Below are 26657 nucleotides of genomic sequence, written 5' to 3'. Positions count from 1 at the left end.
CGCAGCGTCATCCCATTACATTTGCATTCGAGTGAGATTAAATTTGAGAAAAAGGTAAGTGGCAGAGGAATGATACAAACAGTGGACCCCTAGGACGTCTAGTCAGTCGGGGGTGTTCTTCCAATTATTTTGGTGCCGAGCCAAAAACGTGTCAGCACTGAGTGAGTTATGCAGTGTGCTGCAAAAGTTTTAGTTGAGTTGAGGCAGGAATTGTTCAAATTTAGATATTTTTTCTGCATTCAAAAAAAAATAAAAAATTCAAAAAATTAGAATACTGTGAAGACATCAGCCCAAATTTTGCAGGCCATAAAATGTTTTAAACTGAGTGTCACACACTATTAAACTCAAAGCACCTGCACAGGTTTCTCCAGGTGTCATTAAATTGCTTCAGTTTGGTTCAATTGTCTCAGTTGAGTCCAATATGGGGAAGGCTGCAGACTTGACAACTGGCCAGAAGACCATCATTGATACCCTCCATTGGATGGTTAAGCCACAAAGGTTCATAGCCAAAGAGGCTGGCTGTTCACAGAGTGCTGTGTCCAAGCATATCAATGGAAAGTCTAGTGGAAGGACAAAATGTGGCAGGAGAAGATGCACCAGCAGAAGAGATGACCGTGTGCTGCACCAGATTATCAAACAGAGAAGATTCAAGAATCTAGCAGAGATCCAGAAAAAGAGGAATGAGGCAGGAGTCACAGGTTAAAAAACCACCACATTTAAACGCTTCCGGGAGATGGGCTACAACTGTCGGGTTCCTCGGGTCAAGCCACTTCTGAGCCGGAGGCAACGGAGGAAGCGTCTCACCTGGCCAAGGAAAAGAGGGACTCAACTGTTGGCCAGTGGTGCAAGGTCCTGTTTTCCAATGAAAGTAAAGTGTGCCTTTCATTCAATCAAGGTCCAAGGGCTTGGAGGAAGACAGTTGAGCAACAGAACCCAATCTGCTTGAGGTCCAGTGTGAAAATCCACAGTCAATTATGATTTGGGCTGCAATGTTCAGTGCAGGTGTTGGTAAAATCTGCTTTTTTAAATCCAAGGTCACCGCAACAGTCTACCAGAATGTTTTTGAGGACTTCATGATTCCTTCTGCTGACGATCTGCATGGAGATGCAGATTTAATCTTTTAGCAGGACCTGACCCCTGCCCATACCGCCAGAAGCACCAAAACCTGGTTTGATGCCCATGCCATCACAGTAGTTGATTGGCCAGCCAACTCGCTGGATCTAAACCTCATTGAGAAGCTATGGGGTATTATCAAGAGGAAAATGATGGGCACCAGACCCAAAAACAAAGAAGATATCTGGGCTTCCATACCTCCCAAGCAATGTCACAGGCTCACTGCCTCAATGCCACGGCGGATCGAGGCAGTGATTAATGCAAAGGGATTCCCAACCAAGTATTGACGATTAACATATCATTTTGAAAGTACCATAGGTCACAGTTTGAAGTCGGATGTGAGTAGAATTGGACCCAAGAGCAGACTGAGGCGGAGGGAGTAGATTTTAGAATGGTTTATTGCAGGTTGGCACAGGGTAAGGATATCCAAGGGAAGGTGGTGGGCCGTCGGGGACAAGGAGCGAGCAGGAAGCGGGAACGTGAGCAGGTGGTGTGGCTGGAGCAGACAGCGAGGCGGGGAAGGCACGGAAGGAACACTGGAGACGGGAGAGAACAAAATCAGGTGAGTACAGATGCGGGTCGTCGGATAATTACATGCATACCACAGCAACCTGGAAGTACGAGCGTTGACCAGTGAGTCACAGACAAGTGTCAATACTCAGGCAACGGAACTGACAGGCTTATATGCGGTCTGAGTGCTGATTGAAGACAGGTGCGCGGTGAACGTGATGCTGATTGCTGGGGGAGATAGAGAGAGGCGAGGCGCAAAGTGCTACCAAAGCTCCAAAGGAGGAACGGCAGGGCACAGATCATGACATCATATTTTGATAGATTTAATGTCACCCTAATTTCTTTCTTTTTTTTTCTTCAAAAACTGAGAAGTAAATGGTGATTACAGTCTTCTTTTTTTTTTTAATTCCTGATTTCTTGGGTTTTATGAGCTGGAAGCCCAAATTAACAAAAAATAAACAAAATTCTATTTTTTGGGAACAATTTTTGTTAAATTGAGTTTGAAATACAACTTTAGAACAATTCTGTGCAATAAATTAATCCATCCATTTTCTGTACTGTTTATCCTCACTAGGGTCGCGAGTGTGCTGGAGCCTATCCCAGGTGACTCTGAGCAAGAGGCGGGGAACTGATTGCCAGCCAATTGCAGGGCACACATAGACAAACATCTATTCACACTCACATTCACACCCATGGGCAATTTAGAGTCTTGAATTAACCTACCACGCATGTTTTTGGAATGTGGGAGGAAACCGGAGTGCCCGGAGAAAACCCACACAGGCAAGGGCAGAACATGCAAACTCCACACAGGCGAGGCCAGATCTGAACTCGGGTCCTCAGAACTGTGAGGCAGATGTGCAAACCAATTGTCCACTGTGTCATAGTGCAATAAATTCAATCTTTAAATTCTAATTTATAATTTCACATTTCACAAACCAAGGCACTGAGTGATTCTCTCTCACTCAAATGCACCCGTGCAGTCACGTGTTTTTGTGTTCATTTCACAAGCCTAAAACCCTAGACCTAGATAATGTCATTGTTCACACTTGTACTTGTTTCCTCCTACTGTATGTCAGTATGACGGCTATGAAAAGGGTCATTAAAGCAAGAAAATTATACAGTGGCCATTTTACACATAACTGTATTTTCTTTTAAAAACAATTAAAATCTCTGAAACTGAATGTGAGAAGAACGCCTTGAACACCAACAGCTCTTCATTTTTCTCTTCTTTTCTGAAAAGCCCACACTATCTTAAAAAGATGTGTGCAAGTAAAGGCCATTAAGAGAATGTAAAACAAATCAGTCTTTCCAGTTCGCTGTCAAGGTCACATGCCTTCTGTCGCACCTGCTTTTCTTTATCTCAAAATTTAGTCAGAACAGTAAAGAGCAGAACGTGAAATAACATTAAATGCTTGACTCTCGGCGGCACGGTGGCTGTCTGGTTAGAGCGTCAGCCTCACAGTTCTGAGGACCGGGGTTCAATCCCCGGACCCACCTGTGTGGAGTTTGCATGTTCTCCCCGTGCCCGCGTGGGTTTTCTCCGGGCACTCCGGTTTCCTCCCACATCCCAAAAACATGCATAAATTGGAGACTCTAAATTGCCTGTAGGTGTGAATGTGAGTGCGAATGGTTGTCTGTCTGTTTGTATGTGCCCTGCGATTGGCTGGCAACCAGTTCAGGGTGTACCCCGCCTCCTGCCTGATGACAGCTGGGATAGGTTCCAGCACGCCTGCGACCCTAGTGAGGAGAAGTGGCTCAGAAAATGGATGGATGGATGGATGCTTGACTCTCTTTTTTCTGCCGCCACCGTTGACCTCTTTTACTGGTGAGAGTGTTGAAAGTGTGTCCTTGTGTTCTCTCACTAGATTGTCGGTCCATTTCAAAAGTCAGAGCGGTGACGTTGCTTTAACTCCTTCACTGACTGCATATGAGAGCATCTTGGCAAACACCTGTCTCACACGCACTTACCCTTCCTGTGAACCCGGGCTGTGTGCATTATGGATGTGACGTTCATGTTCGTGACGTTCACTCGCCGTCTTCTTCACCGGACAGTCCTATTGTGAACTGGCGTTTGCAATTGTTGTCAGTTGTGTGCGTGTGTGAGGTGGAATGTTCAAAGCTGATGAGTGCTTCCTGCCTCTGGGTGTTGGTGCAAACATGTTATCGATTTCCTTCCACCAGGCAATTTCCGAGGCACTTAGCCTTAATATCGGCACCGATCAAATTGACTGAAAAAGAGCGGGTGATCTGCTCTGAAAGTGAGATCCATGTGTTTGTGTGTTTGAGTGTGCGAGCAGTGGGCTGGCATGGGTTTCCTGCACCTGGGGCAAGTCAAACTTTTAGTGACACCCCCCACTCTCCAACCAAAAGCCCAGCGCACATCCAGTATTCAGACACATCTCAATCAACACACTGGATGTATCAGAACACTTTTAATTGTCCAAACATAATCATGGTATTTGCAGATTTATGGAAGCCTACTTTGAGAATTATAAATTGGGAGATTGCAGTTTTAAAACTGCTAGCAAGAATTAAATGAAGCCTTACTTCATTTGTTGTACAAGCCAAATGTATAAGCCAATAAAAATCACAAAAAGGAGATAGCTGTACCTGTCAAGCAGAAATTCATTCCGCACCGCTTCTGAATCCTCTCAGCTGCCTGAGGTCCCTTTGCTCTGCTTCTGTGCAGTTATTGGTAAATGAGAGATGGGATTTTTTTCAGAGATGGATATTCAACAGTTTCAACAATGCTCCTGAAGCCTATGCTAAAAGGTCAGTGCATAGCTGTGCGGTGTGCTGGTGAACGGCTATGATCGTGTCCACAAGTGCACGACACCTCATTGGTCATGCCGTCTGTTTCTGATTTGTTATTCTTCCTCAGGCGCGGCGCTTTCTTAAAACTAAAATAAGAGGTACACGGTGAGGCCAAAGAGGGCTGACATTTTTTACAGATTATTTACTAATTTACTATTGTCAGTGATCTTTTTTTTGAAAATTTAAATTCCACTTTTAACACGTTTATTCGACAAATATGACCATCTGCAGTGGGTGATGTGGACAAAGGCATTATATTAAAAAATGGAAAAGGTGTTGTAGTTTAGTTGAATGCTACATGTGAGATTAATTAAAATTTAGCCACATGACTCACAGCTAACTTTATCAACCATGTGTCTATGTAACAGCTGAAACGCATCTTATTCACAACAGCTCACTTTACCCATCACAGCTTTCTATTTAACCATCTATCCATCTATCTGCATAGCTCACCATGAGTTGCGACTGACTCTTAACCAATTACTGTACTACTACTACTACTAGTACTACTACTACTACCACCGTCAGTTTTCATGTATAATGCGCACCCATGTATAATACGCACCCCAAAAGTTGACCTCAAAATTCTGGAAAACCGTTCTATCTATTTATAATGCATTTTTACAATGCATGATTTTGCTTCTTCCCATAAGATCAAAACATGAAGTATGATCTGTATTATGTGAGGTCTTTATCAAATAATTATTCTGACGTTAAGCAATTTATTTGAACACTTAATATTTTTTTTTATTTACTTGCTCTTATTTTGAAATTCACAGCCCTACTTTTATTTAATAAATTAGAAAACACAGAGTTGTGCTCACATATTTGATTACCCAGACAGAATTTTGGTTACAATTCTTTAAAGAAAACATGAATTTTTTTTTTAAATTAAATCTATTTTAATGGGATTCAAATTTAACAGTCCAGCATTTCAGAAAAGCATTATCATTAAACAAAACATAACCATAAAGAAATGAATGATGGTTTTTGTTCAGTCATCAGTCATATTTAAAAAACAAAAACAAAAAAACAAATTCACAAATTCTGCCAGGGTATGTAAACTTATGAGCACAACTGTATATATATGCACTCATACGTACCCCCGTCATATTGGAATGAAAGTGTACCCTTTCCTCATTACCTCTAGGGGACGGTGGCATTTTGGAATGAAAGTGTACAGCTTTTTTATAACCACTAGATGGCGACATACATTTATAAAATGTGATTTTTTTTTTTTCTTTTTCCATTTGCCCCTATACCTATGTATAATGCGCACTATTGCCTTTTGACAATTTTTTTTGGGGGGGGGGGGGGGGGGGTGAATGTGCATCATATACAAGAAATTACGGAACTACTAAAAATATTATGACTACAACTACAACTAACCTATAAACCTGTATCTGTCCACCCCGGATTCCCCATGCTATGCTACCATATGCAACCATGCAACAATTACCCATGCGCTTTCCCAACCAGGACTCCGTATGTTCTCACACACAAAAAAAAAGGCATTTGTGTGTGACCCCCATTGCAGCTTTGAGCGGCGTTGTAGTTTGTTGTTGTTGTTGTTGTTCTGGCATTTTAGCAACTGGCGGAAAGAAAGCAGTTTGGAAACAGATGAGACAACAGAGGGATTATCTCTTTATAACCTTTATCTTGCCATGAGCCAGCGAGTGCTATATAGGTCTGTTTTGGTTATTTTGAATCATCAGACTACAGACAGCTGTGAGAAGATGCCCACTTGAAACCGACATGGGAAATCTAGCAAGATGAACACTTAAGATGTTGCAGGCTGAATAAAGTGACATACACCGGTAGGCAAATCTCACAATACATGCCTGAATTGTGAGTAATTTGTGAAATGTTTTATTGATTCAGTTATTACATATTTTTGCTGTGTTTTCCCTTTTGGTACAATACCTATTTATAAACAGCAGAAATTCTATTGTTTATCTTTTAAAAAAAATTATTTCCTTGATGAGTGGGTTGGACTGACACCTTCACCCGAGAGAGTGTGACTAGTACTGAATGACCTTTCCATCCATCCATTTTCTATACCACTTATCCTCACTAGGGTCGCGGGCGTGCTGGAGCCTATCCCAGCTATCTTCGGGCGAGAGGCGGGGTACACCCTGAACTGGTCGCCAGCCAATCGCAGGGCACATATAAACAAACAACCATTCGCCCTCAAATTCACACCTGTGGGCAATTTAGAGTCTTCAATCAACCTACATCCTGTATGAAATTTTTGTTTACAATTGAGCACTATGACCTCTCCCTAGCAACAAGGTACTGCACAAATGTATGAAATAGAAAAACTGTTGTGCTGGAGAGTTGTGTCTTTTGATTAAAAATATTTTAGTTGGGTAAAGTTTACTTTCAGAATCTCCAAGAATGTTTCAGAAATAAAAAATAATCAGGTAGGTAATTTGAATGTTTTGCATGGCTAGACAGGTGCATGAGTCAGTCATATGCCATCTTTGTTAGTTGAGTATTTGTCTGTTGTTATTGTTATCACCGAATCAAAAGTTAATATATATTTCCTGGGTACAAAGGAGCTTGGATAATTGGTGCCACGGGAGATGCTTCAGTAAAGATTGACAACAATTTCACAGCTACCTTCTTCTATATGGCTAAGTTTGATCTAGTCAGTTTAAAATAAAATTTGCATCATCTGCTGTGCACGACGTGAGAGAAGAAAAAAAAAACTCAACTTCATTTTACATAGTAGTGGTTTGTTCCACTCTGAAGTCTAAATAAGAAGTCTGAAGTCTAAACTAAATAAAAATAGCTTCAAGCCATTGAAATATTCAGCACTTTATTTCATTTAAATCATCTAAAGTATATCTTTGATTAATATTTGAGCAATGTGCATTATGCATGCGAAGACTAAAGACAGGTCAGTGGTGAGGAAAGAGGAATTTCTGGATTTGAATGTTTGACCCCTGGGAACATCGCACTTATGTATCTCTGATTTGTGTCCTTTAGGTCACTTAGTGCATCAATTGAGTGATTAATATAATATAATAATAATAATAATAATAATAATAATAATAATAATAATAATAATAGTAATAATAATAATAACAATAACACAAAAAAATGAAGATCATCAATAAAAAGGTTTTGGTTTAAAAATAATGTAATTGGACTTTTAATGACATTAAAGCTCATATAAATTTTATTTTTTATTAGTTTTATTCATTAAAAATTATAACATATAACTAGATTCATACATAGAAGAAGAATATTCATACTCATGTCTATCATTAAGTTGGAATTGATGTATAAGAAGTTTTTTTCATTTAATTGGAATATATTATACTTATTATAATCCCTCAAGGGCAAATTAAATGCAAACGATTCTGAATATTTGTTTTGCGCACCACACAGCAGATCCGCTTTAAAAAAAAATAAAATAAATAGTTATGTGTAACATTTGTCTAAAATATTTTTTTTTCTCTTTGTCATTGTTTTGCCCCACACCTCTTGAGCATGTGTGAAGCAAAAGCATGTGTTAGGGCCTAGCACGTTTTAGTTTAGTAGCCTAAGACTCACAGCAAGGCTTAGGTAGCACTAATTGTAATAACCTTACTCTGTGTAATTAGGGCAATGCCAAGACACCGTTAAGTACAAACAGATGTATAAATATCTACATGGGGTTAGCAGACAAAGGGGTTGCCTTATCTCAGAGGGGCCGACGTGTTCACTATATGTGGAGTTTATACTGTATGGGGAGTTTGACAAACCAGTAACCAGTCAAACCTGTTACACTAAAGGGGACTAGGATTGTCGTGTCTATTTTGCTCTGTTTTGCACAAAATATATTTGTTTCACCTCACCGGTTTCAAACGTCTGCATTTGAGTTGTGATACTGTTGTAGTAAATTGACATAGTAAATGAAATTGATGAATCAAAACTAATATATATATATATATAAATCATTCACGTTTACTCATTTACCCTTTCTCTGGGTACTCCGGCTTTCTCCCACATCCCAAAAACATACGTTAGGTTAATTGAAGATGAAATTGACCACAGGTTTGCGTGTGAATGGTTGTTTGTCTCCATGTGCCCTATGATTGCCCAGCGACTGATTCAGAGTGTACCCTGCCGCTCACATACAGTAAAATCAGCTGGTGTAGGCTTCAGCTTGCTAACAACCAAGAACAAACAAGAACATGTGCTGTTGAATGGATGAATTGATGAACTACTTCATACAACTTCTTACAGTATTTCTTCATTTATAGCCAGAAGACAAAAACTGAATTTAACCCAAAAAATGGACATGGATTTGAATGTGTGTTTGTTGTGATCACTGTGTAAACATAATATACCAACAGAAGGGGACTGACAAGTAAACAAAGTTTAGTTTTTTTTTAAATTATCATCAAACCCTCAATCCAATCATTCAGTTCAGTACATTATGTATACAAACACTTGTCTTTACAGTCTCTTGGCAATTTTTTTTATAAAAGATATTTCTATTGCTTCATATTTTGGCTATGTGTGCTATACATAATGTTGTGAAAACCTAATATACTGTACAGCAGTTCTTGTCAGAATTTGAACGGAAGCTTGGCATTATGCAGTAACAGGGCCAAATCCATTGGGCTCGGTGACAGATCCTGATTGTTTGTGTCCTGAATATTCCCCGATAAAGGACCCGTCCTCGCTGAATTCTCCTCCGCCGTCAGCATAGTCGACCAGGCTGTCTCTGCTGACGCTGTCCCCGATCACATCATCGCCGTTCAGGGAACACAAGCTGCCCCTCAGTGGCTTTTCATCACTGTCACTGCCATCAACAACAGACCAGGGTCAGTGGTACAATTCATAAACAAAGACATTGTATAGCACAAGAAGGCAAGTTCACCTATGGCCAGTGGAGACTTCTTTACTCTACAAGCAAACACACAACATCACACAGAGCAAATGCTGAAAAACTAAATTATAAACAGACTATCAAAGGTTGGACAACTGGAGTAGGTGAGCCCACACTCACAAGGCAAGTTCTTATGGTTTCAATGCATCACTACAGGTTACGAGCGAGGTGCAGATGCAGCGGCTGCATGGCGCAAGGGAGACGGCGAGGGCTTGCTACAATCACTTCACTAATTGCTAATTGCCAAGGTTCCAGGACCAAAGGCAATTTCAAATCTCTTTAGAGCCCGTGATGGAAATTGCAAGAGTGGAGCTCATTCTGAACACTGACAAAACAAAGACGTGTGTGTGTGAGCTGAGTTAGCGTTGAAGGCTGAGATTGAGAAAGGGAGAGGAATCAGGAAGGTGGGTGGCAGAGAGAGGTGGGGCCAGACAAACAGCCTGTCATTCCCGGTATTCCCGGGGGGTTGCACACCAGGGCCGACGAGATTAGATGCCAATTTAAGAGCAGGCAACTGGCCAACTTTGCTGGTGTCTCACTACAAGACAGGAGGTCACCTCAAAACAGGATATTTATCCCTCGCTGTCCTGATTTCTAATTCCCCACACCACACCCCCCCTTTGATTTAGTATTCACAACACAAAGTAGCTATGTACAGAGGTGAGAGTTGTGTCTTCCCTTGGGGGGGGTTGAGGGATCTAAAGGACTTCAAGGTAGGTGCAGCAGCTTGAGAAAAATAAAGAAACATTGTTTTAAACCTGGCGGCACGCTGGACGACTGGTTAGAGCGTCTGCCTCACAGCTCTGAGGAGCGGGGTTCAATCCCCGGTCCCACCTGTGTTGAGTTTGCATGTTCTCCCCGTGCCTGCGTGGGTTTTCTCCAGGCACTCCGGTTTCCTCGCACATCCCAAAAACATGCATTAATTGGGGACTCTAAATTGCCCGTAGGTGTGAATGTGAGTGCGAATGTTATTTGTTTGTATGTGCCCTGCGATTGGCTGGCAACCAGTTCAGGGTGTACCCCGCCTCCTGCCCGATGACAGCTGGGATAGGCTCCAGCACGCCCGCGACCCTAGTGAGGAGAAGCGGCTCAGAAAATGGATGGATGGATGTTTTAAACCTGTGCTAAGCACTTCACGTTAAATTTAAAGTGTTTTTGTGATACTCAAAATCACTATTTAAATCCTATTGTCAAAAGGCACAATGCATTAATGTTTAATTTATACGGTGAGATAGGATCCTCTTTGAGAGCCACAAATCAGCCTGTTAATAAGGTTCAGTATTAGATGAATATAATATTTAAATACGAGACAATGTTGCAATAGTAATACAAGTTGCAGTACTGTGCATGTTGTGCAGTGGTGAATTCTATCATTTTCATTTTAAAAATAAGGTTTTTTCCGCACTTACAGAATTCATTGTGGCGTACTATGGTGCGTCTTTGTCCAACACATTCTGAGCACAAAGACGCACGTCAAGATTCAAAGAAGGTCTCCATGTGGACTTTTAATAAGCAATCTTATCTTTCCTTTTCTATTCTATTCCATTAGGCTGTTTTACCATGCAGGCCACATTGGGTCCACATTTCAACTCTTATCAAACCTCCTTCGGCTGATGATTGTTGCTCGGTGAAGATAAGTGGCTGTTATCGAAGTGCGGTGTAATGCCACGGACGCCGCTGCCCGCCCACAGGGACTTTGAATGTGCTGATAAAAAAGAAAAACAGCTCAATGCTTTTGAGTTGCAGCTCCTTCAGGACGTTCGGTCTCAGTCGGCCTCAGCTGTTCGTGCAACAAAGCTTTCCTGCGGCCTCCGACAAGAAGCTGAGTGATGGAGTGGAGGCACATCACCGGGCCCACAGTAATTACTTTTGTCTTGCCATTGACCCGTACTGACTTGGTTCCAGGGTGGGACAGAAACATCAGGTGCAAGGAGGAGGATTTGGGCGTCTTATCCACTGGTTTTATTGAGTTTCAAGGTGTTTTCACACTTCGCGTCTTTTTATAGCTGTCTTAACAAACACTAAGGAATTGACGTTTTCTGATACACCAAACAAACTAGCGAAATTAGCAACAGACCCAGAGAGGTTCGCTTATCCTTTGCATTGTAGACGCAAAGATTCACTTAGGCTTCTCTCCATGGGTGCCCTTTAATAGGCTTGCTCTTAGTAGAGTGGCGTCGGTGAAGTCTGCGATTCGTCAACTAATTACAGTATGCCCTTCCAATGACGGTTTTAAATTGTATGATTTTTGCAGTATTGTAACACAAAGTAAGCCACACGCCCAGTACGAAAATTAATGATTACTTTTGTCATCCATCCATCTGTCCATCTTCCATACTGCTTATCTTCAAGTTATTTAAGTGAGTATTGTGGTTTTTTTTCCTCAACAGTATTAACAATTTAGCCTTTGTGTGCGTTTCTCCTAACCAAATAGGAGGCAAACAGACATCCTGAAATGGATTATAGTCGACACAAGAGTTTGAACAGGACTCACTGTGAAAACACCCTAATGGTGTATGGGCAAAAAACATACTGACATATGTAGTCAACTTTAGCAAGCTCTGCTAAAAAAAAAAAAGGAAACTAGCTAAAGGTAAAAGACAAACAAAAAATAGAATCTCCTTCGTGGCTCCAAGCAGACCCTGAGCCGTGACACCTGCTGATTTTGCAGTGGGCAGCAGGGAAAAGCAGCAGAGGGCTGTCTCCTATGAGAAATCGTCTGAAGCATAATTACCACTTCTCAGCTCTCCGGACACGTGGCAAAGCAGTGGGTGGCTTATTGCCTTCAGAGACTCAAAGGGCATAAGATCCAGTTTTAAAGCTCAGAAAACAACATCATAGCCAGGCTAAGGGCACTCCAGGGGGAAGGCAGTCAGAACAGCTTCATGAAACCAAGCATGAGAGGCATTCTAAACAGATAGGAGTAGTCTAACTTCTTCACTGAATTCCCAATACTCCCTCCAGCTATACAATATTTATATTCAAACCTACAACATTAAAAAAATAACATCATGTTGAATGAGCAGTGTTTTTATCTGAAGGCAATTTGTTGCGTGTCAGATTCCTAAAACAGACACCAAAGTGCAATGCTTTTTAACACTTTTAACCCATTTGGCAAACAGTTCATCTTGACTGTGACTCTTAAAAAAATAAAAAATAAAAATAGCCCCGCCTTATAACAGCACAACAAAAATGTCAGTCACTCACTAGCCCTCAGACCTCCACCAAGACAGAGCGATACAAAAACAGCACTGTCATAGATGTGACATCCTTCATGTCTGGATTTTGCCATTATGATTTATCCACTGAGGGATTAAGGAACACAGCTGCAGCTGGCTATGTTAACATGAGCGAATACAGATGCAGAATTACACTTTTTTTCCAGATTTGTACCAGAATATATTATGTTCCTCCTTAGCCCATGCCAACTTCTCGTCAAATTTTGCAGACATTCGATAAGTAGACAAACTAAACAGCAACGAAAACACAAGCATTCGTCTTTTATCTTAAGAAATCAGCAAATGTTCAATTTGATCCAATAAGCACAGAAATGAAACATTGTTGCATGTTGAGGTCTTTAAACCTTTAGCAACAGAGCTCTTGCTTTGACTTGGTAAATAGCAATCCGTTTAAATAAGAAGATCTTGAGCTAAAGTACTGACTATCTGAAGCTCTGTGGATATGACAGAGTTGGTTGAGGTGGACTGGGTCCATATCCAATGTGGTCCCACTGCTTCACAAGGACTATTATTACAGCTAAAAGTAGTTGGTGTCATACAATGACCTCCATCTAGGTGAAACCTGGGAGACAAAAGCAATATCTAAAGCAACCCAATGTGTGTTTGAGCCATGTCAGCGTGTGCACAGCAGTGAGCGAATCAGTGCTGTTGCCCAGCATCACTTTCATGCCCACAAATTGCTTCGGGCTGCAGAGAAACCTTATCATGTCTTGGAGCTATAGTGCATGAAGAGTTTGAAGACACCCAAGACAACATGTTTCTTCCTTTTGAATTATTATCTTGGCAAGCGTCACGGGAATGCAATTGGCAGCCAGCGTGCAATTGTGACTCACTAATTTTAGAATGGAAGATTTCTTTTGTGTGTGTACAAACACATCTTTGTCACAAAAACAGCAAGCAGCAAAACGGGATTCAATCGATTCTCCTTTCTGTCAACATAACACCGACAAACCCCCCGCCCCCCCCAAAAAAATAAAAAAACAACAACAACGAACAATGACACTTCATAAACTGCTATTTATTATGAAGAATTTTCCTTGTGGTTTAGAAATACAGCTACTCTGTTTTAAAGGGGACATATTAGAGGGAATTGACTTTTTAATTGGTTGTATACACTTAGTTGTGTCTCTGGAGTTCCTGCTCACTCAACAAGTATTGAAATTATGGCTGCAACGATGAATGGATAATATCGATAAAAATCGATAATTAAAAGCTTTGGCAATCAATTTCATTATATTTTAAGAATGTGCTCATTGCTGTGCGTAGTACAGTATAACTGGGCATGAAAACAAATAATTTTTACTTGAAGTCTGGTAGGATTGTTATTGAGCAGCTTAACCTGCTCAGTTTTTGTGCACTTTAATTAGAAAATATATATATATTTTATTACTGTATTTTAAGAGCTCTGGGATGTTTGTGCAGCAACTTGGTTTCGCACTTTTCAGCACTGCCGTTTGAAATAATGTCCTGTTTTTTTTTTTAAATCAGATTAATCGAACAAATAATCAACCGAATAAGCCATTATTAATAGATGTTTTTACATTTGTTTTATGTTTTAACAGCTAAGCATCTACAATGATTTCCCTTTAAAAGGTTTATTTGTCCATTAGGTGGACCGCTGCCAGCATTTTCTCTCTCAACTAGAATTCCAGTTTGATACCATCCAAAGCTGAATACTACCAAATCACCCAATGCATCGGCCATGTTAACCATGCGCCCACTCATCTCTCTCCCAGTGTGGCAGAGGGAGTGCTGCTGCAGATGGCTTGTGCACTTTATTATGTGATTTAGGTCTGCATGACTCATTGATCCTTTTCTGCCTGTGGATTGCACAAGTTAGGATCTTTGACCCTAGTTTCTGGCTTTAAAAAATAAAGTGGCCTCACTGGTCTGTGTATTGACAAGTAAGTTCTGCTATCTCTGGTGCTGAAAGAGGAGATGGGATTATTCTGTTGCTTTTTTTCATTTGTTTGCTCTCTTGGCTTTGCTCCTTGCACATAGATAACTTTGCCACATTGAATCGTAGAATTGATGGTGTCAGCAACAACCTCCGAAAAAGAGTAAACATGCACTCACTGCCCAAATCATTAGGTATACCTGCATAATTTCATAAGCGCTAATACAAGGGGTGTATCAAAAGCATTGCCTTTACATAGATTTGATTGACACTGTCAGAGAAGTATCTGTTTTTTTCTCTCTTTGAGTCTCCAGTGGTACCTCGACTTACGGGTGAGATATGATATATATATATATATATACTTTTTGAGATATGAGCCGTGGCTCTGCCAATGTTTTGTCATGAGTTAGTTAGGAGTGCTAAATTATGGCATTGAACATCACAGCAAGAAGCAGATAATAAAAAAATTGCTGTTTGTTGCCATTCCCAGTTGAAGTTTAAACATAAAACAAAGAGAATTGTATGTTGTGTATTTAACCAAAGCACATAACCTCCAAAAGTGAGCTCGCTTCATCCCAAACGTAACCAGCATCGACGTTGCGGTATTTATAAGCCTTTAACCAAGGGATATTTGAACACAAACGGTGCAGGAACATGTATAAACATACAATATAACAATACTCACAGGCATATATTCTTTACCTTCTGTGAAAAACAACTAATAATACTGTGAGTTACTGAATCACATGGTTGTGAAACTCTTCTTTGGTATTATCTATGTTTGGATTATATGGCCCCCTGGAGGCCAAAGTGGGCACTTATTACAACACTGTAGAGTGCTATTTTTCTTTAAAAATAAATTTTAAAAATGTGACAAAAATGTTTTTTTGTGGAGTTGAAATGGATTGATGGCATTTCCATTCATTTATCGACTGTTGTAAGTTATAAGCGTGGTGACAGGAAGAATTAAACTAATGAGTGGCTTTATTTTTGATACACCAAACCTCTCATGTTAGACCTCATTAAATTGTTTAGATGAAGTGGACCTGGATATATTCAGTGCCAATGATAACACAACATAAAGTAAAAACACATACAGTGCATGCATATTCTAAAGCACTGCAATAAACGATTGATGCCACAAGCAATACACAAACTACACACAAGCCTACACTCAGACCAATTTAAAGGATCTGCACAACATATCTATTGAGTCCTAGTCCAACTAGTGTAATCTACACTGTGTGATTACCTAGCCAATTTCATGGCGGAAAGTCGAAAAGTGTCTTCTCGGCTCATCCTCGTAAAGCACATGAACAGACGGTTTGCTTTTTGGATGGGGAAGAAAGGAATGACAGTAAAAGAAAATGAAAGTGTGTTCAAATTGTGCTTGTTTCATTACACACAATCAGAGCCGGCCCTACCCAAAGTGGCCCACCAGGCAAAATAATATATGGCGCCCCCCTCGTTCTGCGATTTACATTCGCTTACAAAAGAAATCGAATGGCATGGTTTTTATCATCCTCTTTAATATCACTTGAGTCTCCAAAACCATCATTTTTCAGGAAACCGAAAAAAAAATCATGTTCGTTAAACCTTTAGCATTGCATTGTCAAAGAGAGAAAGCCATTTTCAACACTTTAGATTGATCAGTCATTTGGAAAAATAACATATCCACGTGGGGACTGACTAGTTGTATTGATTGGTGACAACGTGAAATTTACCAAATTTGGACATTCGGCCTGACACCAGAAATATAACGTTTTCACGATTTTGTACACCCCACCCTCTGCGCCCTTAGCATTTGCTTTCATTGCCTAATGGGCGAGCCGGCTCTACACAAAATGATCAATTTCCTCAAAACCAAATGTTGCAGCTCACCTGTATTCACAGGTGTCATCATTCATTGCTTGTGACTCCTCATTAGGGTGGAGGTCTTCCTTCTCTTTCACTGCAAAAACAATGGGGGCATTTTTGCTGTTATACATGGTTTTGTTTAGATGGACTGACAGGAGCCACAATTTGCACACCAGTCTACTGAAGGATAGCTCAAAACAGCAATGAAACCTTTTGTTAGTTTTCTACATTGCAATGCTTGCAAAAAGAGTAAAGAGCCACTTAACATTCAAGCTAAATAAAAAAAAAATCCTCATGAAAGCATTTGAGTGGATGCCAGAGTTAGATTTCCAAAGACAAGTGAAAAGGTTTTGGGGATAACGACATGTGGCGTGTGAAAACATTCTATCACGTTTGAGCATGAAGCGCTTCTATTCTCCCTTACACTTGATCTATTCTTGCCTTGAGGTTGAACTGAACAGAAAACAGGTTTTTACATAAATAACTGGATTGGGGCGGTAGGGCAGGAGCTCCAAAAGTGCTTGTGAAAATTTTCAATACTTGTCAAAAACTACCCACGCTGAGATGGGTTTGCAAGGGAGAAGACAGCTTGTGAGGAACTAAAGCACATGTAAGGAGAAGGAGTATCTCTCTGCTACGAGGGAGGACTAAGGCTCAGCGGGAACATAAGCACAGGTGAGAAGTCGAACCTGCCTCATCCGCCTTGACAAGATTTTTATTTGGAGGTAACGCTTTACACAGGCATGCAAACCATTTTTCACATGCAGTAGCTAGCATGTCAGAGCTGATTCTGTTGAGAATTTAATAAGACCTCATCAGTAATGCACTGTATTTAGTAGAGAATTTACATAAATAGAAAACAATATATAATGAAATCCATTCTAACATCCAAACTCAGGATATCTTTGCAAGTTCGTCCATCCATCCATCCATTTTCCGCCTATCTCGGCTGACTTCGGGCGAGAGGCAGGGTACACCCTGAACTGGCTGCAAGCCAATCGTAGGGCACATAGAAATTTGCACTTACATTCACACCTACGGGCAATTTAGAGTCTTCAATTCACCTACCATCCATGTTTTTTTGGTATGTGGGAGGAAACCGGAGTACCCGGAGAAAACCCACGCAGGGACGTGGAGAACATACAAACGCCACACAGGCAAGGCCGGATTTGAACCCAGGCCCTCAGAACTGTGAGGCAGATGTACTAACCAGTCTCTGCAGGTTCAGGGAAGACAAGTTAAAACATTTCTAGACCTACTTTAAGACCAATTCTAGACCTATTATATACTAAATACGACTGGCATGGTAGTGACTAATACGGGCTCAAAAACACAGTATTAAGACATTTGACAATATTTTTACATATAAAGTATGAACTATTGATTACAGCTTTGAAGGTAGCAGCAATACCAAACAGAACAAACAAGCAAAACAAAATGAAATATTGATCCAAATGTGTGTTTTTCTTGTCAACTGACAGTTGCAAAAGCACAGGAATATGATCATAATTCAGGCATCTAATTCATTTTGATCACATTTTTTCCATAAGGAATAACAGAGCATGGCATGTATGTGAAACGTATACTGTTATTAAATAGTAAAAGGGGCAAGCATTACCTTTGTGTATAGCTTTCAGCAATGAGCCCTTTTTTGTTCTATTGTCATCATTCCCATTTTCCTTTATTATTATGAAAGCGTTTGCGCAAATCAATAATGGATTTGGAGGATAGGGTTTGTTTAAAAAATATTTTTTAAGTAATAAGGATAAAGAAAACACAATATAACGTGTTAAATGTCTACAAATTTTAAAATACTGACAGCACTAATAAATTAGATCAAATGTTGGAAACAATAAAGCAACAGTTGTTGCTAAGTAATTTTGTATTGTCCGTTCTTGCCCTGTTTTTGTTTGGATTCTGGATTTGTGTTCCACTACTAGACTTGTTGGAAAACCAAGTTTGTTTGACTGCCGAACTGTCTAAGTGGTGCTGCATGATTTGTATGATGTGCTACTAAAATCTCAGGACAAGCATTGTTGAAAACATTGATGTCAGGCCTGATGGGGTATAATGCAAACATGGAACATGCATACATGATGCAGAGTTTGGTGTTTTGGGGTTGAGGCCCACTCTTTCAGGAGGTCAACCAAAACGAAGGTGAAAAGGTGATCAGATAAGTTGTATCCAAACGAAGGGGATGATAATGTACTGTATGTCAATGAAGGTCGCAACATTTTGGTTGACTTCCAAAAAAGACATAGGAGACGCGAAAGCAAACCCCCGTGAAAAAGTAACTGACCTTTGTCCATGGCGAGCATGTCTCGTCTCCCAGGCGGCGGCGTACCTGCATACTTGCCACCTTGGTTTCTCCATATAAAGCACACAGTGAGGACGACGAGTGTGAGGAGAGCCACAGCACACATGGTCCCTATGAACCAGCCCTTTGTGGATATGCTTCTCTGTTGACCTGCCAAGCCTGCAGACAACAGCAAACAATCTTTGAAAGACCAGCCTATGGACATTTACTTCTAACAAACCCACAGATCCAAGCTGGAGAAGCTGAAACTCATTTCTTTCAGCAGGAACACTGTCTTCACTAAGGACCATATTCTCCCGTATGCTTCAATCAAAAAAGCGTGCAGCTCCATGCTTTTCTGACTGTGGCCATTCTGCTGTCCACTTAATTCTATCATTAGTGCACCTTCTCGCCATTTACGCACTCTGGGTGCGGTAACCCTGAAGTATGGGCGTTCCCTCTTATATCTGGCCGAGCGCACATTCTGCTGCACTCCAGAGGCTGTAGTAAGTCGAGCTCGTTTTGATTCGGCCCCTTGCTCTGAGCCTCCGACGGCTGGTGAGAGCCCGCCGGCTGACTCGTGCTGAAGGACAAATTGCCCATATACGCTCACTGACTGCCCAATGGCCATAAATGTGTCCCGACTTCCGAACATCGACATACTATGTCATATTAATTGCCAAATTAATATGACATAGTATGCCAAATTAATCTCATGCACCTGCGAGGGTCATTTTTGCTTAACATGCTACATGGTGACCTGGAGTTTGTCTGAAAGTGCCACTCACAACAATTGCAGTCATCTTCATGGCGCAATGGGGTGTTAGATTTGAAATCTTTTGTTTTTATATATTTTTTATCAATGTCATTGTCGGTATTGTCGGTTGCCTGTGTGGCACTAGTATGGTTTCTGGGCAATGCTGATCAACAGCTGGATCACTCACTTTCCAATTGATGGCCCAAGGCTGTCCATCCAAACATGCGTTCACTCATAAACATTCTATTACATTCTTTTCAACATAAACATTCCATTCTATGAGTCTATAAACATTCTATTCTATGAGTAAATTAGATTTATTGTGCAGTATTTATTGAATAGAGAATACCAAAAAATAAATATGCTCCTTCAAAGTAGCCTGTTACATGGCGGTGCTCACGTCTCACTGACGGCGCCTAACTTCCGTAGCCGCTACGGGGGTTAATTTCACATTTAAAGCGTCGACATATTTTCCAAATGGATTTCTTTAGCAATCACATGTCTAAGGGAAACTCCACCTTCCGGGACCTGCAGCCTCCCACAGACTTCAAAGAGTGACTCCCCCTGGGAGGTTGCCCACATACAGTATTTACTTGGTACGTATGGGGGGGGGGGGGGGGGGGTGTCACTAGTCATTACAGGAGAATCAACGCACCTTGACAGCGTGCAAGCCAGGTGCGTAAAAAAAACAAATAAACAAAAAAAAAGACTTACGCACAAGTGGGAGAATATGGCCATATGCGAATATCACACATAGCAGAGCCGGCCCAAGTCTCCATGGGGCCATAAGCACAATTTGATTTTGAGGCCTTCTATTTATGTCAATAATATTGATTATTCGTCAGTCATTCACCGGAGACAAATTCCTTGTGTGTTTTTGACATACTTGGTTGGCAAATAAAGATGATTCTGATTCTGTTTCAATACTGAATGTGAATGAGGGATGACAGGAGCAAACTGAGGTTGATTGATTCCAAGTGATAAAACAGAGGGATACTGAATATCATTAAGGACTACTAAAAGTAACAACATTAAGGCAGTATGCTGCATTTGGTTTAAAAGTCTCCTCTGGTTTACTAATTTTTGTTCAAGATCATAAAATCCTTTACATACTGTACTGTATATAAAACGAACTTAAATCACACTAAAATAAAATATTAAATAAACGAAAATCAAATATTTAGATAATGATGTAATTGAACTGATTGGCTGGCAACCAGTTCAGGGTGTACCCCGCCTCCTGCCCAATGACAGCTGGGATAGGCTCCAGCACGACCGCGACCCGAGTGAGGAGAAGCGGCTCAGAAAATGGATGGATGGATGGACTCTTAATTTCTCTTGGGCGCCCCCTAGTGGTCACAGGGATTTTATCGGGTGCTTAATTCGCTTATGCCTTGGACCGGCTCTGAATGGCAGACAACAACTTCAGGCAGTAAACGCTACTGACGATACACAACAAGTTTGCCGCTGCTTACCTCTGATTTGCGTCTTGATAACATCTTCGAAAATGCTAGCGTTATCAAGCAAAGTCTTGGCCATGAGGCGCACCGTGTACACCATCCCCGGTTTGAGCCCGCCAATAATGTGGAAGCTTTGAGATGTGTTTACCGCCTCGGATACGCGCCAGTTACCATCACCTAAACACAAGCCAAGCACAACAAGTGCACAAGCAGCGAGTCTTAAACAAACATTTTGTCAGGAAATAAAGACATGCTGCTAGAGCAGAACCTCGAAAACTTAACGCTCAGTTCAGCCAACTGTGTGCCTGTGACATTAGCTTGTTGTCATCATTAAAAAGGGTTTTGTTGTTTCGTTTCCCCATCATACGTACATTATTTATGACTTTTCCTGCTTTTACATTTTACTAGTAAGAGTGGTTAACTTCTTTTTACACTTGTGTCACTGTTAATGTTGAAATGTAAAATCAGTTTAATGAAAGTGAAAGTTTGTCCCTGCAACACATCATTAGGTCAGCGTGGGGGGCACATTGTGTCACTCAATGAACGCACGTGCCTGCATACCACAGCAGGCATTGGACAAATTAAACACACAGTTTAGCTTTAGAGGAGTTGAGGCGGCAAGTGTGGGCATTTTTCTACATGCGACAGTGTCCTTCCACTCGCCTGTGCATTTTCTGGTTACATCTCTCAAACGACCAGCTGAACGGCTAGGCATTTGATGTTACTGAATATTGTGCACCTGTTGTCTGAAAACACGTTTATCAGAGTGGGTAATGAATTCTCGCATATTCCGTACTCCATAATCCAAATGTTAAGATAAGTTTGAAAGCATTCAGCTCACTTAACACCTGGCATGGCTATTCGATGTGTGTCTACAGTACTGTGATGTGACCATATGCAAATTGCAGTTTTTCTTATTTTTAAACTGTTTGGATTCTTTATCTCACTGTTAGTGGCTTAAAAATGGATTTACACATAGTTTGCATGAAAAGGCTACGCTGCAGGGGTCGGAGGCAGGGGGGGCATAGTAAGCCATTTGAGGGTGCACAATAACTCATTGGAGGGGGGTGGGAACTTTCCTACAAATGCTTCCCCATGATGCCGACACTGAAATGAATGAGGCAGCATTCCGAAAAGGACCGTATTCGATCTGAAGAGGTTCAATTGTATCTTATAATCTAATTTAAACGTAATCTTGAAGTTTTTATTTCAGATACATTTGTATTAATGTCACCTAAAACATCTGTCAGTGTGGAGTTGTCGAAAGAAGCTTACGGTTATTCATATAAGCCACATAAAGCTGCGAGTCCTGCTTCTCCTCCCCGGCAGTCCATCTGATTTTGGCATAGGTGTCGCTCACGTAAGAGCTTATGTTCAACAGGACTGGAACTGATAAAGATGGAAGAAACATGGAGGAGGGGAAAATACAGAGGGAGGGAGAGGAAAACACCATCAGGTACAGAAAAGAGAATGAAGGGAGGCAAAGAGGATTAGCAAAAGCAAATAGGATCCCCATTGCAGTTTGAGAACAGTGCAGCTTCCAGCAGAACCCCTTCGAGATGACACAAAAGGAAACCACAGTCCCCCAGATATCATTAAGCAGAGCTGGATTTGGGCTCATGAAGGGTCGCTGCAGATGTGAGTGACATCTACAACTCTCTTAAACAGACCTTAAGAGACCCAAACTGAGCAAAGCAACTCCATGCCTGGGATCTCATTGTCCACTGAAAGTTTGGATACATGGATATGTCATCACAGAGAGCATGGGCTAGAGTACATTCTGTATATACCTAAAGAAGGAGGATGAGTAGCACTGCCTGGAATTGAGTGAGGAAAGGAAAGAGAGCAGTTGTGGCCTGAAATGACAGAAGAAGATGTTAGATTCACGCTTCTGTGCAAGTTAGAAAATTAGAAGCAAACTAGCTAGCAAGACTAGAAGCAAGCAGAAACTACTACAGTAGAACCTCTGAGATCGAAACACCCCTGAGGTTGTACTACTCTCCAATTTACCAAATGTTCTGGAAAAAAAAGTCACCTCTAAAATCCTACAGAATCTCAGTCATTGAACTGCCATCATCCATGATGCCGCTGAAGACCTGAGCGCTCTGGGAACAGATTGTGTTCGACCTTAAAGCTTCTACTGTATAAGAAACTACTACTGGGTAAGCAAATGGAAGAAAGACACTATGAACTTACAAGTAAACCTGAATGTCAACTCTAAATGGAAAAGGCCAACACAAAAATTCTAATACTCAGGTGTAGAATACATCTCGCACTACTTCTGTTGTCAGTAAGCTCCAGAGGCTACAAGCGGTCATACATACCACGATCGACAGAGGCCATAGCTGCAATCAACAAATATAAAAAAGAGATAAATATTACAATATTTTCCAGAAAAAGACAGCTTTAAAGTTTGCACATGTGCAATATACAAATGTCTACTTATTGTTTATCACACTAAATACAAAAACTGATGATTTAAATGAGCAACATTCTCCTGAAATTCTTGAAGATATTAGAAAGAAAACCACTTAAGATTTTTCTTTTTGCTCCAGGGCTCCCCCTATGCTTATATACAGTATTGTGTGTGTGTGTCTGTGATTGTGTGTGGGCTCCAGCATGCCTGCGACCATAGTGAGGATAAGCGGTTAAGCAAATGGATGGATGGATGGATATATATTAGACTTTACGCCAATCTGATCGGTGTTATCGGTAGCGGCCGATAATTAGCATTTTATACTGATCGGCTGATCGGCTTTTATGTCATAATTCGCCGATCCGATCAATGACGTCATTGGCTCCGCACAAGACATTTAACTCTGCGTTTTCGTCGCGTATGAATCCAAAAGCTAGTTTATTTTTAGCCTTGTTACGTGTCTTGTTGCGCAGTACTGTAACTATCTGATGGCCAACAAAGTCTTTTCAATGTTGTCTGTGAAAAAACACGTCGTCGGTGTGGGACTATTTTGCGGTGTGTCAGACAAACCACACGTAAGTTATTTGCAGTTTGCACACAACTGAAGTACGTCGTGGGGAACGTCATGTAAATGCTTCAACACAAATTTGATCGAGCATGTGAAGAATGTATACAAGGAGCATGCCGCGTTCAAGCAACACAGCGTGGGGGGGAAGATAAAATAAATAAAAAGTCAAACGGGCTCGAACTCTGGACAACACCCGTCCTAATAGCTGGGACAGTGAGAAAGTGAGTAAGCATGTCATTAACAGTATTTATTCAAGTAATAAAGTAAATAAAGTCATTTAATTACAGTAAGTTAGCACCCATTATTTCCGTCATGTTGTAATGTTGATTTGACCTAAATTTATGCCAGTGGCCAATCCTTGAATGCCCCCTAGAGGTCATTGATGTTTTAACTTTTGTCTAAAAATGCTAGAGAATAATTTGAGCTAGGACGGACGGGCTCCAGCACGCCCGCAACCCTTGTGAGGATAAGCTCTACAGAAAATGGATGGATGGATGCATACAGTATACAGTACACAAGTATATACAATAAATGAACAAGGCATGTAAATAGACACATTGCTCCATCTTGTGATCGGATCGGTGATCGGTTATCGTTTTTTTTTTAAACTTGCTGATCGGCCCCAGAAATCCTGATCGTGTAAAGCCTAATATATATATACCGCTTCACCCTGCTGACCCATGACTCCACACCGACATACAGCTCCAACCTCTTCATCAAGTTTGCAGACGACACAACTGTGGTGGGTCTCATTAGCAACGGGGACGAGACAGACTACAGGAGTGAGGTTAGCCGCCTGGCAGAGGTGGTGCATGGACAACAATCTCTCCCTGAACATGGAAAAAATCCAGGGAGATTGCTGTGGACTTCAGGAGGGCGCACTCCAAGCATGCTCCCCTGAACATCAACCGTGCTGCGGTGGAGAGGTTGCGCAGCACCAAGTTCCTGGGAGCGCACATCACCGAGAACCTCTCCTGGACCAGCAACACCTCATCACTGGCCAAGAAAGCTCACCAGCGTCTCTACTTCCTGAGCAAGCTGAGAAGAGCCAGAGCCATGGACCCTCATTATGTGCTCGTTCTACAGAGGGACCATAGAGAGCATCTTGACCAACTGTGTGTGTGTTTACTGTGATGGGTAAAATACAGAGAACACATTTCGTGTGCATCCATGCATGTTCATGACAATAAAAGAGATTATTCTTCTTCAAACTGCAAACTGCATATACATATCCATCCATCCATTTTCTGAGCCGCTTCTCCTCACTAGGGTCACTAGGCGTGCTGGAGCCTATCCCAGCTATCATCGGGCAGGAGGCGGGGTACACCCTGAACTGGTTGCCAGCCAATCGCAGGGCACATACAAACAAACAACCATTCACACGCACATTCACACCTACGGGCAATTTAGATTTTTCAATTAACGTGCATGTTTTTGGGATGTGGGAGGAAACCGGAGTGCCCGGAGAAAACCCACGCAGGCACGGGGAGAACATGCAAACTCCACACAGGAGGGGCACACAGGAGGGGGATTGAACCCCGCCCCTCAGAACTGTGAGGCTGACGCTCTAACCAGTCGGCCACCGTGCCGCCGATATATACATATATCAGCCTGAAATATACATTTTTAATATTAATTATAGTGAGGAGATTTTCAGCCCTTACTACTACTGCTGATGGCTGTTTTGTGTCTACAATGTCGAATGTGGCAAGAAAAGGCTTAAGTTGGACACGTACATGCGCATGTGTGCACACACACACACACACACATCTACAAAAATACACGCTATTATACTGTTGAACTTCAACACCAGTAAACTATTATTTCAGTGCTTACAGAAAACAGTAAAAATATTGTTGCTACATGTTTTGAATGGGAAAAGGTGCTGCCATCTGATGGACGAATACATAGGATGTCAATAATGATAACATATTCCTTGAAATCCAGTATTTAATGGAAATTATTTTAGCTGTTTTTCAACATGTTTTACTTTTTTGTATGCTTAATGTGCAAAAACTGTTTCTCTACAGTTCTTATAGTTTAAAAATAAGTTATCGTCGGTTAGATAGCTCAATACATATTGAGGCTATTGCTGCATCACAATACTCTCATTACATTAATGATGGGTATTACAGTTCAGAGCAGTCACAGTTTCTCACCCAGAGTTTGCCTCAACACAATACTGTCTCTACTTAAAGGGGACATATTTTGCCAAACTAACTTTTTCTAGTATTTGGGATGTAATATTGTCTCTAAGGTGTCTCAGTAAACATGTGAAATATGATTTAAAATCATCCACGCATTTCTGAGTTCCAGGCGTTTTTCTGTCCTGAGGCCTGAAATCAGGTCACTAGAATTTCTCGAGCTTATCTAGTGACGATCTCCGCCTTTTCTTTCCTCTCCTGAGGCAGCGCTGTAAACATAATAAACACAGTGTGCTCTCACAAGTGGCTCTTCTAGACGGAGGCAAGCAGTCAGCGGAAAGGGGGCGGTCTTAGCCAAATATGGACAAAGCAGATACAAAACTCGGTCAAACAGACGTAACTGTCAGAGGGGCCTTTCTTGACACTCGTATGACAAAACCTAGGTGTTTTTTTTTTAAATGAAATTGACACTTTTATATTAAGTCCATGTTAGAGAGTCAGTCTATGGGGGTCTAAAAAGCCAGAATACGAGACCTTTAAAGAGAAATACTATTGCTGTGTGTGTGCTGTCGCAGTGTGTATTAGTGATTAACTCCTTGTTGTACTAAAATTTATTCTGATTCTGCTGATGGCTGCTTTGTGACTGCAGTCAAGCTGAAGAGCTCTTGATTGCTATTTTTCTAAACAAACCCTTTTATCAG

General features: G+C 41.2%; 1 protein-coding gene across 15 annotated transcripts in view; it reads right to left on the bottom strand.

Annotated features, from left to right (window-relative positions):
* Positions 1–8802: 8802 nt before the first annotated feature.
* LOC133404972 (neural cell adhesion molecule L1-like protein) overlaps positions 8803–26657 on the bottom strand; it is a 54883-nt gene continuing 37028 nt past the window's right edge. For 3 of the 15 annotated variants that reach the window (XM_061681535.1, XM_061681552.1, XM_061681544.1), the window contains 7 exons: positions 23153–23173; positions 22619–22684; positions 22104–22217; positions 20844–21005; positions 18615–18791; positions 16340–16409; positions 8803–9235 (listed from right to left, as the gene is read on the bottom strand). In XM_061681535.1, the coding sequence (XP_061537519.1) occupies positions 9025–9235; positions 16340–16409; positions 18615–18791; positions 20844–21005; positions 22104–22217; positions 22619–22684; positions 23153–23173 (821 nt within the window). In that variant the 3' untranslated portion in view covers positions 8803–9024. Of the gene's footprint in view, positions 9236–10080; positions 10219–15710; positions 15787–16339; positions 16410–18614; positions 18792–20843; positions 21006–22103; positions 22218–22618; positions 22685–22863; positions 23174–26657 lie in introns of those variants that run through there. The other 12 variants (XM_061681611.1, XM_061681620.1, XM_061681628.1 and 9 more) reach the window with 10 other exon arrangements.

This window comes from Phycodurus eques, chromosome 1, assembly GCF_024500275.1.
Source record: "Phycodurus eques isolate BA_2022a chromosome 1, UOR_Pequ_1.1, whole genome shotgun sequence".
In the NCBI taxonomy this organism is placed as follows: Eukaryota; Metazoa; Chordata; class Actinopteri; order Syngnathiformes; family Syngnathidae; genus Phycodurus; species Phycodurus eques.
This window is presented reverse-complemented; position numbering and strand designations above follow the sequence as displayed.